Source organism: Hevea brasiliensis, chromosome 17 (genome assembly GCF_030052815.1).
Source record: "Hevea brasiliensis isolate MT/VB/25A 57/8 chromosome 17, ASM3005281v1, whole genome shotgun sequence".
Taxonomy (NCBI): Eukaryota; Viridiplantae; Streptophyta; class Magnoliopsida; order Malpighiales; family Euphorbiaceae; genus Hevea; species Hevea brasiliensis.
In genome coordinates, this window is record NC_079509.1 from 6,421,856 (window position 1) to 6,439,108 (window position 17,253).

Below are 17,253 nucleotides of genomic sequence, written 5' to 3' on the forward strand. Positions count from 1 at the left end.
TTTTTTATAATACACACATTGGTCTACTGAGATTATCAATTCAAACGTACAAAAATAAAACTTTTCTATTTATTTATTTTTAATTTTATTAATTAATTATGAAGTGAATTTTAATATTATTACCAATTTAATACAATAGAAAAATAGTTTTACTGTGAAGTTTAGTTAATTATACAAATTAATTTTTATATTTTTAAAAATTTCATTATTATATTTTAAAATTTTATTTTATTAATAATTTAGTCATTTTCTATTAATTAAAAGAAAAAAAATTCAAACACAAATTTAAAGTTAAATATCAAAATTATATTTTATTTATATTTTTTTTCCCTCTCTATCTCTCCTTCCTTATCATCTATTTGACTTTTTTTCTCCTAACAAAATCAATAACCAAAACTCATAAATCCAAAAATTTCACAATAAAAAAAAAAATCTAAAAATACATATCAATAAATTTAAATCTCAATATCAAAAACAAAATGCAATATGAAAATTTTTCTAAATCTCATCTTACAGAATGCATTATTACGAAGAAGGAAATTATAAAATAATAATATTAATGTGAAAACTTTTTTTTTTTTAATGCACCATTGCATTAGAGCCCATAAGGCAAGATTACAAATTAAGTTTATAACAACTGAAGAGGAAAAAGAGGCCCACTGTGCTAAACAACAACCAGACCGCCAAAAGAATTAACCCAAACCCATACAGACTTACCCACAAATCAAAATCACAATCAAAATAACCCGCACACTGAATTAATCCAACCTAGAAAGGTTTCTAGAAAGGAAACAGAGACCTCTTCGCTGTTCATGGTTGCCACCATCCAAAGCCATCAGGAAACAAGATCATCATACAGATCACAGATTCCCTTATCCACCCAGCACCTTGGCTAAACAAGGGGACCTCCAACTTCCTCAACAGACAATATGATCGGCTCGACATTGATGAATGACCTTCCCAACCATGGTGTAGAAGCAAATCCCGAAGTTATGAGAACAACCAAAGCAATAGAAGCCCACCCACTGCATAAAGCCAACCCAGCAAAGAAGAGAGATGAAAAATACGTTACCACAAAACTGAAAAAGTCCTCCAAGATTCCATCCATCAGCCCTTCTCTAACCAAAAACCAAACTCAGCACACAGGATGAAACTATTGGGCCTATCTTTGAAGATCAACCCACATGCAAAACTACTAAACACAAAAACAAAAACCATAGGAGAGGCTATCCCTCAGTTCGGGGTCAGAGAGCCGAAGCTAGAGTCTTCCTCTATCCAAAGGTAAGGAAAGTCCATGGGAATCAAACTCGGCTAAACCGAGAACTACATAGACCACAAACACACATAAAGAAATACTAATTGAAGTTTAAATATAGCATATCTTCATGTGAAAACTTAATTGAATCTATTCTTTTAATAATTTTCATAGATTTGATTTCTCAACATCGAAATTCGTGCACCTTCAAAATACCTTTCCGAGCTTTCACTGTAAGTCAAAATTATTGATTAAAATTTATGGAATAAATATCACAATAAACAGAATTTCATTATAATTAATCAAATGAAAATCCATTATTAACTTGCAATTTATTCAACTAAATTACAAATACAGGAGCCAATTTTACTTGAGAGAGAATCACGCCAAGATCATGACAAGCCTAACTAAAAAAATCATACAGAATGGGAAGTTTCTCCATCTTTTTGTAAACAAGAAGCCACATGCCATAACCAAAGATTAGTCATTTTAAGTAGACCATGAAATCTTTATTTATTTATTTATTTATTTTTAATAATGCTGTAGTTTCATTTTAATTAATTAAATAAAGGCAATTAAGTCAATTCAATGTTTTAAAAGAATTTAGTGCTCTGGTTAGCAATAAAGCTCTCTGGCAAATAACTCTAATAATTGAAACAAAGAACAGTCCTGATAAAATGTCCCTATACATAAAAAGAAAAGGATAAAAAAAATAAAAAAAGCTACAACTCAGCAACATCCAAATTCTATTCCCCAAAACTGCAAAATCCAACGCGTAATCCAACAGTGGCAAAATCAAGATTCACACTTTTGAGAAGCCCTGCTGGCTGGGCTAAGGGAATGAATGCTTAGAATTTCTTAAAAGAAATGTGATGTTACTGCTGCTACCAAGGTTTCAGGTCACCAACAGGACCTGCAGTCCAGTTCAAGATCTTCTCACCTGGCTTCAAGTAAATACTTTTGTCATGTGGCAGTTTACGTGCAAGTCCATTCAGAACTTGATGGAAAGCATCTCCTGGTTGAGCAGGTTGTGGGAATAGCATTGCCTGCTTCATTGAAGGGTTTGCAAGCAATCTCTGCTTCCTCAGTATTACTTCAGGTGGGATTGAAGTTAGAATGGTGTCCAAGTTGGGCACATCTTTCTCATCTACAAAAACCCCAATTTCTTCCCATGGAATTGCATCGGCAAAGGGTAAAACAATGTCATCTGCTATGATGACGGGAATGCAACCAAATATAACTGCTTCAACCAATCTCGGACTCCATGGGGCCCAGCCAAGTGGACACAAACAAAACACAGCTCGTTGCATGTCTTCATAGTATGTAGTTGGGTGCTCTGTGGATATGTCAAAAAGTGGATTGTCCTTAAAGTTCTCCCACACTGCCGCTCGTGCACCTCTGAAAAATTTTAAAATGAAGAATTCAGTTGGTTTCTGGCTTAAACTTTTATCATATTAAGGATCAATAGAGAATCCATGGAACAAAAGATGGATTTGAGCCTTCAAAGCTACTGGAACAAAATGAGACACTTACACCTAAACATTTTCCTGTTAACATGTAAACAACATGTGAAATACCTTGCATAATAGCCACCTTCTGGGTCATTTCCCACATCATAGAACAACCCTCTGAAGTAGACAAAGATAGACCTAGGAGTTTTCCCAGGAATAAGGTGGGCTTGCATTTTTTGAGGAGGGGCATAGGGAGGAACAGTTATTGCGCCCTCTTTTAAGCAAACATGATTACGTTGTCCAAAAGTTTGCACCAAGGTAGCACGTTGGAGCAAGTGTAGAATTCCTCTTTCGATGGCCTTCTCTTCCTGCAAAACCACATGTGAAGAGGGAAACATCAAATAAAAGTTAATGACACGTAGAAAGAAAACTTGCAAGTACATTGACAATTTCATACAGCAGAAAATTTGAAACATAAGAGTTTGGGAATCCATAAAATCATGTCAACTGGTTAAAATTCATTAAACAGCTTGTTGCCAAAATAGGAGATTACCAGGAATGATAAACTTGAAAGAAATGGATTGACTTACTAGATAATGGAAGCATGCTCCAAAGTCATGGGGCACAACAAAAAAGTGATCAGCACCTTCAGTCCGGTTCCAATAAGGCCAGTTTGAAGAAATAAGCTGGATAGCACTTCTCATCATTCTTGGCGATTTAAAAGGCAAAGGGAGGCCATTTGGTGTCAAGTCACAAGTGGTGTATACAGGGGTATAAAACCAATCAGCTTCCTCAGGATTAAGCGTTCTAACAGGACTAGATAAGAGAAACCGATGCATAAAGATCTCAGCAGCAAACATGTGAGTGAGGCATCTTGGATCCTTTTGCAGAATCTTCTTGTTGTATTTGCTTGGAAGTTCATAAACAAAAACTTTAAGTCTTCCAACAGGATCATCTTCTAAAACATCACCAGCACTACCTACATGTTACAGTTACACAACCCAATCACACTTAAAGGTCTCATAACAGGAAACTTTACACAGAGTTATAGTTCCAAAGCATTTCATAACTATTAACATAATAATTCTAATGTGTGCAAAAACATGCAGTTTCCCTGGCAAAAATAATCATTTTTCCTCTTTCCTCACTTCCAACTTTGCCAAATCAAAGATCTTTTCAATAGTCAGGTAAGGTCTGGTCAAAGATGTCAGAGATGCCCACCACAAAAATTGTGTAATTCATAATCTAACTTTATGCAAAATGAAGCATCAATGTAATATGACTTTCCAGAGATTGGTACTTCCTCTTCTTAGTTGAAGTGATACTGGAGAATATTAAGGAGATAGGATGAGAGCAACTAGTAAAAAGAACCTCTTCTCTTTCTGCATACACTCCTAGAAATGTGTATTCATTAGTATGGATGTCAGATACACTCCGTGCCATTCAGACACCAAATTGTTTATGACAGAGAAAGAGACATTTGAGACATTTCCACTCTATTCAATTGAGTCTAAATTAGTTGGTGTCATCTACATGGAACTTTTTTTTGCGTTCTATTTTGTTCAGTAAAAATTTGAGATCATGTAAACCTAAAAATAATCACCTACAAGAACAAGTATCCTCCAACTGAAAATGGACAGTAGACAATACATTCTCCAGCAATCCAGATGTGGAGAACAGACAATAAGTACAACCAAAATTAACTTTTTTTTTCACATTCATCATCCATCATACTAATTGAACTGATTTTTTGCTGCCCTTTCTAATTATCATGCCATGCAAACAAGGAAATGCAAACTAGAACTTCCTCAGTTAAAATCATTGATCTAGGTCAAGCTCAAATTACATTTGATAGCAGTCCAACTATGCCAGAATAAGTAACAACTTGATATCCTAGGATAACACGGGTCAAAGCATAAAGCAGGGTTTAGCAGCGTAATACCATCCCATCAATTTAGCCCTAAATCAAGTAGAATGGAGGAAAATGAACCATGCATCCAAAGATTGAGCTTAGAAAACAAACTAAAACCATCGGTCCTAGCAATTCTCTGATTGAGCTTTAGCTCAAGCGGATCCTCCAAAAAAGTACCATGCCCAAAAACTACGTTGCCAAATCTAGGGGAAGGAAACCCTAAATTCAGCTATCAAACCTACAACACAATAAAAAATAAAAAAATAAAATAAAAAAACATAAATCAACTTATCAGTCAACTGCAGAAACCACATGGAGATGAAATAATAATTGAACATGACAAATCCGCTATAACAGACGCAGAGAGAGATAAAAAGATAGGAAACCCACCTGAAATCCTCTCAGTGGGTTGACTCCTGCCCAGCTTCACAGCACCAACAGTCGATGCAAAGGCAGCATAGCAAAGAATCCCAACAAAAACCCACTTCCAAATCTCCATTCTTTCTTTCTTTTTCCTTTACTCCTATGAAGCACGAAAGAAAAGGAAAAACAATGAAGAGAAATCTGACAAAGAAACAGGTAATATGAGCATAGAATGAGGATTTTTAGCTGCGAAAGACAGTTGAAATGTCACGAAAAAAAGTTGTTACGTGGTTTTGTTAGAAATGCAAGGAATGAGTTTCTTTAATGAAGAGAGATTGACAGAGAAGGCCAAGCAAATTTGCTTGAAGAAGTCTCTTATGTTGTTTCTTATAATGGCAATATAGTGGGCGCCGTTCATAATCTTTGGGTTGGTTTGATGGAAAGTCCACCTCATTACCAGATCCCAGCTGCGCTGTTGTTCAACCTTCAACCTGCTCCCCAAATTTCTTTATTTTTTCGGCCAATTGAATAGGAAAAGGCCAACATAATTGTGTCTAAACATTTTAATTTTAAAATGAATATCCCAACTTTTTAATATTGAGAATAGTTATTGATAAATTAATTTTATAATATTAAATTATTATTTAAATTCATTTTTGTTATCTATAATAAAATCATTGATTTTTAAACTTTTATTTTGACATTTCCTCAATTGAATGGAGTGGTGTGAAGTGTCAAACATTTGATATTCATTGGCATGCTTATTAAATTGGTTTTTTTTTAAATTTTAACGAGTGATTCAATTTATCATATTAAATTTAATGAAATTGATTAAATCGATTAATTCAATTTGAGTTTAACTACCACTGAATATAATAGTTTGATGGTTAATTTAGTGAAATGGCCTTATCCCATCCCAGTTCGACTTCCTGCATTAACTGATCACTAAATATTATCTCTACTTATGAGTGTAATAAGAGGAGGCAGCGGATTATCCAATTATTTATCTTATTGGGTGTCACTTCGAATTCGATAATAGGCCTATCCTTATGGAATTAGATTAAATCGAGCCCGTCAACCAAGCAATCTCGAACCTCATACCTAAAGAAATTATAATCCTCATGTCCAAAAAGCCCTTAATTATTACAGGTAAAAAAAAATTCAAGTTTAAATATCATGTATATAACATATTCTTTTACATAAAATCTTTCCCTCCTTCCAACAAGATTCAAAACTATAGATATAATTGTTAATGCATTTGACCCTTCAAATTGATGTTTTCTTCTAATGTTGCAAGAATACGCTAATGGCCACCTCCATAGGATCTAACAAATAAAATATAGATGAAGATGAAGGGATAAATTCCACCGAGACAATTGAAGGAGGTCTTAATTCAGGATAAATTTCATAATTAAAATCATATGTTCATCTTCATTATTTAATTGGCAAGACTTACAAAATTCGATTGAAATTAATCACACCGAAGTTAAAAGAGACAAAGACATTGCCAATACATTTGATGTATGACAAAATTAAACAATGATATAAGAATCTTTATAGATATGATAGTTTAGAGGACTCAAGTTATGAAAATTTTAACCTGAATTCCAACTTTAATTTTGCATGATTTTCTCAAATATGAAAGAAATCAAAGATGTCTATTATGACATTTTATAAAGTGGTTTTCTTCATTATTATGGTGGAGAAAGGAGCTTCCACTTTGTAATATATTTAATTAATTAATAATAAAAATATAATAGATGATTATAAGAAAGTTAGATTTAAGTAACACCAACACATTTAACCAAACTGCAATTGATTACATGAATCTTTATAGATTGTTTTGGCTTTCTGTCTAACGATGCATTAGCATTAATTTGAGGGTTAATGTTGAATATATTCAAATAGTAAAAAATTAGAATTTTATTGATAATTACACCTACTGAATATATGACAAAATTATTAAATATTTGTATTTTTTATTTTGTATTTTTTATTTATAATGTCAGTAGATAGTTGAGAATGCGAAGATAAAGTCTCAATCAACAGTAGAGGCAAGTGACTGAATGTGAACTAGTAATGGGCTTGGAGTTTCTCTTTATACCAAATGGGCTTTGCTGGGTCCATGAGATTAGTGCTTCATTTTTGTCTGTGCTCTGTCCTAATGGAACGGACAGCCCCCTCCTGCTGTAGAATTTTCCCATTAAGCTCCTTTATTTTTAATTTTATTTATTTATTTATCCTCATTTAAGGCCATAAACAACACACAACTCTACATAATAATAATAATAATTCCTATTCATCTTTGAAGGTGTGGCTGGTATTGACTACAGTGTTCTCCCAAAATAGAAGCATTCAAATGGTGAATTTTATAAAATCAAAGAAGATGAAAATGAGAGTCAAAAGCATTTCGAAATTCTCGATTGTGAAATGTGTAATAAATGGGTAGCCTGCCATCTGGCATTTAATAGATTGAGAAAAGCAGTGATATCATTTTAAATTGTTATCGTTATTATTCTTATTTAAAAAATAATTATTATTTTACTTGCACAATAAATTAAATATAAGAAGATTTAATTAAGTTAAAAACTATTTGAATTTTGAATTAAAAGAAAATTATAATAATTTAATTCACACATATATATGTATTTTTAAAAATTTAATTTAATTAAAATAATAATTTAATACATATAATTGAATTTTAAAAATAAACTATATAAAACATATATTCTTAAAATATATACCTATATTAAATATATCAATTTTTTATTTTGTAATACTTTCATTTTTAGAAGAATGTTATATATAAGAATGTTAAAAGTCAATCCATCTATCACTAGCAATTTGATAGTCGTAATCACGAAAAAAATTAGTTAGAAAGTATAACTTCTATTTCAATAGTGACAGTTATCTGGCTTAAAGTGGTCCAAAACTAAGAAAATTATTTAATATTTAAATTTTATTTTTTTATTTAATTATTTATTTTTTAATATATTTTTATATCATTAATTATAATTTTAAATTAAATTTATTATAAATTTAATATCTTATTTTCGTTAGTGAAAAAAAAAAAAAAAGAAATAAATGGGTGGCCTGCGGTGCCGACTGGCATTTAATTGATAAGACAAGAGAAGAACGTGGATGTCACGTTATTGGTTCCACAACTAGGTTTTCTGTTTTCCAATATCATGTTATGTTGCTATCGTTATAGTTATAGTCGTCAAATCTATATCTGTATATTAAATTTAGTCGAAAAAGTTGTGAAATCTATTTTTGTTTAATTTATTTATTTTTTAAAATAAATTAATAAAAATATCTAAATTGAATTAAAAAAAATTATTAAAATTCTCTAAATTGTATGAATTTTTAGGAGGGCTATGCAACACTTAATATATTTGTCAAGTAACTCTCATTAATAATAATAAATTTAAAATTATATAATAATAACTAATGTTAGATAATACATTCTTTTTATATCTAAATATAGATAATTTAGCGCAAAATTTATTGACAAACACGTTTTAAAGTCTAATATTTAAGTAAAATAGACTCTCACAAGCTCAAAAATCTGTGTAATGTGAAATTTTTTTATATTTATTTTATTAATATATCTAATAAAAATATTTATATAAAAAATATATTCATTTTTAATTTAAAACAATATAAATATTATACTTACATATTATAAATAAAATAATTATTTATTAATAATTATTAAAATATTTAGTCAATTCAATTAAAATAAAATTATATTCATTCACTATATTACATATTAGTTGTGCACATATGGTTTACTTTAAGGCCAACTAACATTAATAATACAATATTTATTAATTACTTATTATACTATATTAAATAAAATATAATTTAATAATAAAAAAATATTTAATTTTAAATCTAGTTATGAAAGAAGATAATAGTAATATCAATTAAGAAAAATAAATGATTTGTAACACCCCAAAATTTTAAATTTTATTATTTTATGAGCATTTTTGGTATTTTAATTTTATTTAAATTTTAGGAATTTTTTTGAGATTTTTCGGATTTTAAAAATCGGGTTCGATTTTTCGAAAATATAAACTTTGATGATTTTTAAAAATTAATTTAAAGACCACGTGGCAAAACTAAAAATATATTTTTAAAAAGTGCCATGTATGTTGCTGTGGTAATTTGGAGCAGTTGGCATGCGTTGGCGTGCGTGTGATGTGGTGTGGACTATGGATAGGACGGGTAGTCACGGCTTGAGATCTTCGCTGGGACCCGATCCTTCGGGGGGTAGTCACGGCTTGAGTTCTTCGCTGGGACCCCCGATTTGGTATATTAAGCGAAAGTCCGGCTTGAGTTCTTCACTAGCACTGTTGGATTTAAGAGAGTCAGATAGGATCACCCCATATATTATGATTGATATCACTGGGTGTGTGAGTGCTCCAAATTACATTTTTGATGTTATGATGTGAAAATGTTGTTGATGTTGCATTTCACTCTACAGGGTGCATTAGTTTTAGATAGTTATAGAGATTATGGTTAAAATTGATATTTTACTCTCTGAGTCGAACGCTCACTCCTGTTCAATATTTTTTCAGGCTACAGGAGGATTTTATTGTGATTAACCTGCTTTTCTTCTTCGCAGGTTGTTATTCAATATTTGTGTAATTTTATTTACTCCTAGATTTTCCGCATGTGTTGAAAATATTTAAATGATTCGGGTCTGTAATATAATTATTATGTGGACCTGTAAAAATTATTATATGCATGTTTGATGGACTGGATGAGGGAGCTGAGCTCCCATTTATCTTTATGATGATATGAGTATGTGGAGGGTGAGTTGAGCTTCCCAATTGAGTATTTACTGTGTTTACAGGTCGGGTGAGTCAAAAACTCTCCGTTAAAAGGTCCACTTTATGACCGGACTCCGTCCGGTTGATTTCTTGAAATTGGGCCCAAATGGGCCTTAGAGTTGGGTTAAGTGAATAGTTAGGCTTACTACAGGCCTCGGGGGCTTTAGGCTGACTCAGGTCCTAGTGCCGGTCCGGCCCATAGGTTGGGTCGTGACATGATTAATCCATCTAAAAATAGCTTAACATTGTTCTTATATTAATAAGTTTAGTATATAAGAATTAATGTCTATGCACATTATTTTAAAATATTTAAAAACCGATAAAAAAATAAATTAAATATATTATAAATTTCATCAAGAATTAAAAGCAAAGAAATTTATTTATTTGTTACTTATAAATTAATTAAACTCCGCCTAAGTAGTTTGCGCTTAGCCGGTCCCAAGCCCGGATAAAGGAGGAGGGTTGCGGTAGGTGACAACCAGCGTAAAAATTTCGTCACACCCTATGATATGGATTCAAATGATATAAACGTTGGGGCGTCCTCTACTAACGACGCGCTACATCGGAGCCTGGGTGTAGTAATAAATATGCAAGGGTGTAGGGCGTCACCGAAAGCGACGCGCCATGCCGGCGCCCGGGTGTGGTGTTAAGTGAGCAAGGGTTCCCACATCATGGACGAGTGTGGGTAAAGAAGTTAGTCCATAGGACAGATAGTAGAACAAATAGTGGAACAGAACACAAGATAGACATAGAAAACAATAAAAGATATCATAGAAGGAGACCAATTAGGAAGGAGCAGGATAGGAGGAGGGTCAGGGTTGGTACTTGGAATGTTGGATCACTTACAGGAAAATTAATGGAGCTTGTGGATACCTTGGAAAGGAGAAGGATGAATATTGCTTGCATTCAGGAGACTAAATGGGTAGGAGAAAAAAGTAAGGAAGTGGGTAATTCAGGGTATAAACTGTGGTTTACCGGAAAGGAGAGAAACAAGAACGGAGTGGGTATAATCATAGACAGAACATTGAAAGACGCAGTAGTAGCTGTGAAAAGAGTAGGAGATAGAATTATACTAGTAAAGCTAGTACTAGAAGGAGAAACAATAAATATAGTTAGTGCTTATGCTCCACAAATAGGATTAGACAGTGAGAGTAAACAAAGGTTTTGGGAAGATGTGGATGATTTAATGCAAAGCATACCGAATGAAGAGAATATTTTCATTGGTGGAGATTTGAATGGACATGTAGGAAGTGATAGACAAGGTTATGAGAATGTTCATGGAGGTTTTGGTTTTGGCAGTCGAAATGAGGAGGGAAAAAGCATCCTGGATTTTGCTATGGCATATGACCTAATACTAGCAAATACCTACTTTATAAAAAGAGAGTCACATTTAGTGACTTTCAAAAGTGTGCAACATAGAAGCCAAATCGACTTCCTCTTAACCAGGAAGACAAATAGAGCTCTATGCAAAGATTGCAAGGTCATTCCAGGAGAGGCTTTAACAAGTCAACATAGGTTGGTGGTCTTGGATGTCAAGTTTAGGAACAATTCAAGTAAGGTCAGAAGAAATAGTGTAGTTTGAACAAAGTGGTGGGAGTTCAAAGGAGTTAAGCAAGTGAAGTTCAAAAATGAGCTTCTCGAGTCCGAAGTATGGAAGCTAGATATGGAGGCCAATGATATGTGGATACAGATGGCATCAAAGATTAGAGAAGTAGCTAGAAAAGTACTTGGAGAGTCTAAAGGACATGGACCACCCTCAAAAGAGAGATGGTGGTGGAATGAGGAAGTACAAAAGGCAGTGAAGAGAAAAAGGGAATGGTATAAGAAATTACCTAAATGTGATAATAATGAGGCATATGAACAGTACAAGATAGCAAAGAAAGAGGCAAAAAAGGCAGTTAGTCAAGCAAGAGCACAGGCCTTTGAAAAGTTATATGAGAAACTTGGAACTAAAGAAGGGGAGAAAGATATTTATAGATTAGCAAGGAGTAGAGAAAGGAAATGTCAAGATCTCAATCAAGTTAGGTGCATTAAGGATAAAGAAGGAAAAGTGTTGGTGAAAGATGAGGACATTAAAGAAAGATGGAGAAATTATTTTAATGATCTCTTTAATAATAGTCAAAATGGTAATAGCGTGAATATAGATTATAGAATAATAGAAAAGAATGTAAATTATACTAGAAGGATTCGATCTTTAGAAGTAAAGGAAGCACTTAAGAGAATGAAAGTGGGTAAAGCCTGTGGACCCGATGAAATACCAATTGAAGTGTGGAAGTATTTGGGAGATATGGGAGTGGCATGGTTAACTAAATTATTTAATAAGATTCTAAACTCAAAGAAAATGCCTGATGAATGGAGGAAGAGTATTTTAGTACCTATTTTTAAAAATAAGGGAGACATATAAAGTTGCTCAAACTATAGGGGAATTAAACTCATGAGCCATACTATGAAGTTGTGGGAGAGAGTGGTGGAGCATCGATTACGTCATGATACTTCTATCTCTCTCAATCAATTTGGTTTCATGCCCGGTCGTTCAACTATGGAAGCGATCTTTCTCATTAGAAGCTTGATGGAGAAATATAGAGATGTGAAGAAAGATCTACACATGGTTTTTATTGATTTGGAGAAGGCTTATGATAGTGTTCCAAGAGAGGTCTTATGGAATGTGTTATAACAAAAGAGGGTATCTATTAGGTACATACAAGTATTGAAAGATATGTATGAAGGAGCAACTACTATTGTGCGCACAGTGGGAGGGGACACAAGAGATTTTTCGATCTCAATTGGATTACACCAAGGATCAGCCATAAGCCCTTACCTTTTTACATTAGTTTTAGATGAACTGACGAAACATATACAAGAGAGTATTCCTTAGTGCATGATGTTTGCGGATGATATTGTTCTGATAGATGAGACACGAGAAGGAGTTAATAGAAAGCTAGAACTTTGGAGAAGTACTCTAGAGTCAAAGGGTTTTAAGTTAAGTAGAACGAAGACAGAATACATGCATTGCAAGTTCAGTGAAGGCCAAACTGGTGATAGGGAAGGAGTTAGTTTGAATGGAGTGGCTTGTTACAAAGTAATCACTTTAAATATCTAGGCTCAATCCTTCAAGCAGATGGGGATGTGAGGAGGATGTTAATCATAGGATTAAAGCCGGATGGTTGAAGTGGAGACGTGCCACGGGAGTTTTATGTGATCGTAAGATTCCCAATAAATTGAAAGGAAAATTTTACCGTACAGCCATACGACCGGCTATGTTATATGGTAGTGAGTGTTGGGCACTGAAAGAGTTGTATGCATCTAAGATAAGAGTTGCAGAGATGAGAATGTTAAGGTGGATGAGTGGCCATACTAGACTAGATAAAGTCCGTAATGAGAGTATTAGAGAAAAGGTAGGAGTGGTGCCAATTGAAGATAAGTTGAGAGAAGGGAGATTGAGGTGGTTTGGTCATGTGAAGCGTAGACATACAGAGGCTCTAGTTAGACAAGTAGAGCACATTAAGTTAGATGATAGAAAGAAAAAAAGGGGTAGACCTAAATTGACTTGGAGGAGAGTAGTACAACATGACTTAGAAGCATTATACATTTATGAGAATTTAACCCAAAATCGTTTAGAGTGGAAAAAGTGAATCCATATAGCCGACCCCAAATTTTTGAGATAAATGCTTAGTTGAGTTGAGTTGAGTTGAGTTACTTATAAATTAAATTTAAATATTTAATATATTAATAATTCTGGGTGAATATTGCTTAAAAAAAACTTTAAATCGATATTATAAAAAAAAGTCTATAAACATTTTTTAAAGATTTGTAGATAATAATAATAATATAAAAAATAATAATATCAATCAAAATAATAATTTATTTTTATTATATTTTTGTTGTAATGAAATGGAAGTTTGATATTCTATTATATAATATTAATGTATGAATTAAAATATTTTATCATAAAAAAATTTAAAAAACAATATTTAATATAAATTAAATAAATAATTCAAAGATAATATCTTTTTTTAAGAATAGTAAAATGTATTTACCATTTAATAGTATTATGTATAATAGCTTTAAAAAAAAATATGAAAGACTAACAAATTTTTTTTTTTTCAAACTGTATAACATTTTTAAAAGGTATCTGCAAAGAAAATAGATAAAAAAAAAAAAAAAAATCTGTAAAGAAAATGGTTGATGTCACGTGCCTGCCCCGGCATAATATCAAATGTCTCTGTTTTGCCATTATATATATGTATATAATTTGCCGTTTGCGGGTGGATTTGTGTGGTCTAGTTGATGTCCCATCTAGATCGTGCTTGGGATATAGTTTTTGAGCTTTTATATTAGTTGTAGATATTTATATGTGTGAATTTATAGGTATGTGTTAAGACTCTTTTTAGTCAATAATTATTTAAATGTGAATATTAATACAATAATTTTTATACTTTCATATATATGTGTTTCAGTTTACTGTAATAAAAAAATGTATATAATTTAAAATATATAGTAAAAAGAAAAAGAAAAATAAGAGGAAAGGAAGGTAAGGGGCACATTTACTTATTTTAGGAACATAAAAGGTGTATCTCTTTTAATAATATATATAATACTAATACAGAAAATAAATTAATTTTAAGGTTTTATTTATTTCATAAAAAATATTTTTTTAAAAATATTTTTTATATTTTTTAATATTTGAAACAATTAAAAAAATTAATCAATAAAAAATACTTTACCAATTAAAAAAAATTAAATTATTTTTAAGAAAAAAAATTATTTTCAATTTTTTTAACTTTAATAATGTTATTAAAATATGAATACACTTTTTATATATATGTATATATATATACTTTACAAATAAGCAATGAAAGATATTTTAATAAAAAAGTAAAAATATTTTTTATATACAAATTTTTTTAATAGAATAAACAGAGACTAATTCTATCTAAAAACTAACAAAAAATGAGAAATTTATCTAATTTTATATTTAATTTAAAGTATAGAATTAATTATAATATATTTAACCTTTTAATAAATTATATAATTAACTGAAACTTTATTTACTTATTTTGTAAAAGTAAATATGAATCTATAGATAGGGGGTCTCAGCGTCCAGCAATAACTGAATAAACTGATAAAATAAAATAAAAAAATGGCGAAAAATCTTTGCGTTTTAAAGAAATTTTAAAAAGAAAAATATTAGCATCAAAAGGCAGCCACATAATTAATAAACTAAAACCAATTTGGACGCATACTGAAAGTGGCATGAATTGCTTTAGTCTATAATTGGAAATTTTTCTTATTTAATTAATTTTTTATATTAATTAATACAACATTTAATTAATTTACCGAATTACATATTGAATAGATGACCAACTCAACCTCACTATTGGGTGAACGCAAATCCAATCTAATAATTCATAAGTTTCGTTTCATAGATCCGAATCCAACTAGAAATATAATCAATGGTTCAAAATAAAAAATTAAATAAATAAAATTTATATGAAAAAGATCTATTAATTTATTAAAAAAAATAATTTTGATATAAATTCCTTATATATTTATGGATCACTATTACAAATAAAGAATAAATAATAGATTTTTTATAATTACAATACAAAAAAAAAACAAATTATTTGACATATTGAAAGATATTTCTATCAATAAATATATAGATATAGATTTTAATATTGATAATGACTCTTAACTAATTTTTTCATTGATTTATTACAGAATTTCTAAAATTTTTATTTTTTAATTGGGAATTAAATAGCTCTTAGACTATGAAAAATAATTTAATAATATTTGGTTTAAATGAAAATTCATTTGGAATTCTTAATAATCGATTCCATTTAATTTATTATAACTAAATCAAATTCCAATAGGATTTATAAATTTAAAATCATATATATTTCAAGTGATAAAATTATTTTCTTATTATATGTCATTTTATTTTTATTTTATTTATTTCAAACACAAAATTCATTTCATTTAAAATAAATTCTATATTTAATATAAAATATACCAAACAAAAAAAATTTATTTATAAATAAATATTATTATGAAATTCATTCATAAATGAAATAAATTTTACCATAAAATTAAATCAACTAGAGCCTTTATTTCATTATTAAAAAAAAAGCTATGATATTCAAAGATAGATCTTAACTTATAGATTAATAATTTTGATTTGTGATAATTTATAAAATACATAAGTTTGTGACAAGGAAGATATGTCACAAAAAAATTTTAAATTTTTATTAATAATAATAACATTGCTATTATTATTATTATGTGACATTTTTATAATCGAAATAAAGTGAATTGTATTTAGATTTATTTTATCAATTTTTTTCTATTTTTTTTTATCATTGTAAATGTATTTAATAATAAATTTTTTTGTTGATTTAAGAAAAAGTTGTGCATTGATTCTTTGAAATATTAATGATACCTACAAGTTTAAAAGTAGAAAATTCTTTCAATTAATATATTCTTTTAGAGTCAAAAATATAATTTAAAAATTAAAAAAAAAAATTAAATTTCTTAATTTTTTTATTTAAAATATTAAATTTAAAATTTAAAGTTAAATTAAAATTTTAAATTAATTTAAATTTGATGTTAAAAATAAATTAAATTGAATTCTCCCAATAACTACCGGATAAAATTAAATATTTTATTTTTTTTATATTGATTTTTTTCAAGGATATGCCATTCAGTAAGTTTAATTTTTAAGTTAAATTAAAATTAAATTAAAAATTTTAATTAATTTAAATTCGATGTTAAAAATAAAATAAATTAAATTCTCTCAATAACTACTGGATAAAATTAAATATTTTATTTTTTTTATATTGATTTTTTTCAAAGATATGCCATTCAGTAAGTTTATTGTTAAATAAATATATGTTAAAAAATATCAATATTGAAATTTAGTTTCCTATTTGAGTATTAATATTAGAATAATGTTGATTAAATTAGATTTAAATTCATTATTATAAATTATATTTTATTCATTATTTAAAAAAAGGAAAAGGTGTAAACCTTTAAGCCGTAGAAGGATGGCGTAAGCGATACAGTTGGAGAGCCAATAAATGGAACACCAAACCACCACTTGCACACCTAGCTGGCACATTTATTTCTTGGTAAACCCTTTTAATTTCATATATATATATATATATATATATATATATATATATATATATATCATTCACACATTTAAATAATAAGGTAAAGTTTTTAGTTTTTTTTTTTAAGATATAAACACCTCTTATTTTATCCTGTCTAACCAGCCAAATAACACCATCAATATTATAGAGATAGGTTTTACAATGAAGAGAACCATCTCTATAACCCTATTGAGAGAAACAGAAACTAAGCTTGTTTGGTTCAACTGTTAAATATAGGTGATAACTATTAGCTGATAGTTATTATTGTTAGCTGATAACTGGT

At 29.8% G+C, this 17,253-nt stretch overlaps 1 protein-coding gene across 3 annotated transcripts; it reads right to left on the reverse strand.

Annotated features, from left to right (window-relative positions):
• Positions 1-1,870: 1,870 nt before the first annotated feature.
• Positions 1,871-5,505, reverse strand: LOC110635214 (probable beta-1,4-xylosyltransferase IRX10L). 3 transcript variants are annotated; one of them, XM_021784460.2, is made up of 5 exons: positions 5,269-5,505; positions 5,009-5,141; positions 3,297-3,685; positions 2,833-3,074; positions 1,871-2,653 (listed from the first exon to the last, which is right to left on the reverse strand). In XM_021784460.2, exons 2-5 carry the CDS (start codon positions 5,115-5,117, stop codon positions 2,140-2,142), a joined length of 1,254 nt encoding a protein of 417 aa, XP_021640152.1. In that variant the 5' UTR covers positions 5,118-5,141; positions 5,269-5,505; the 3' UTR covers positions 1,871-2,139. The 3 variants fall into 3 exon arrangements, with proteins under 3 accessions (XP_021640152.1, XP_021640153.1, XP_021640154.1); XM_021784461.2 differs by having other exon boundaries at positions 3,297-3,681; positions 5,009-5,504; XM_021784462.2 differs by lacking the exons at positions 5,009-5,141; positions 5,269-5,505 and adding an exon at positions 4,649-4,806.
• Between the last annotated feature and the right edge of the window lie 11,748 nt (positions 5,506-17,253).

What these genes read in the sequence shown, in the direction of transcription:
- LOC110635214 (XM_021784460.2), bottom strand. Translation starts at nt 5,117, where the DNA reads ATGGAGATTTGGAAGTGGGTTTTTGTTGGGATTCTTTGCTATGCTGCC. An exon ending in GAGCATGCTTCCATTATCTA is followed by an intron (nt 3,075 to 3,296) that starts GTAAGTCAATCC and finishes GTGGTTTTGCAG; the next exon opens with GAAGAGAAGGCCATCGAAAG. An exon ending in GAAGGTGGCTATTATGCAAG is followed by an intron (nt 2,654 to 2,832) that starts GTATTTCACATG and finishes AAAATTTTTCAG; the next exon opens with AGGTGCACGAGCGGCAGTGT.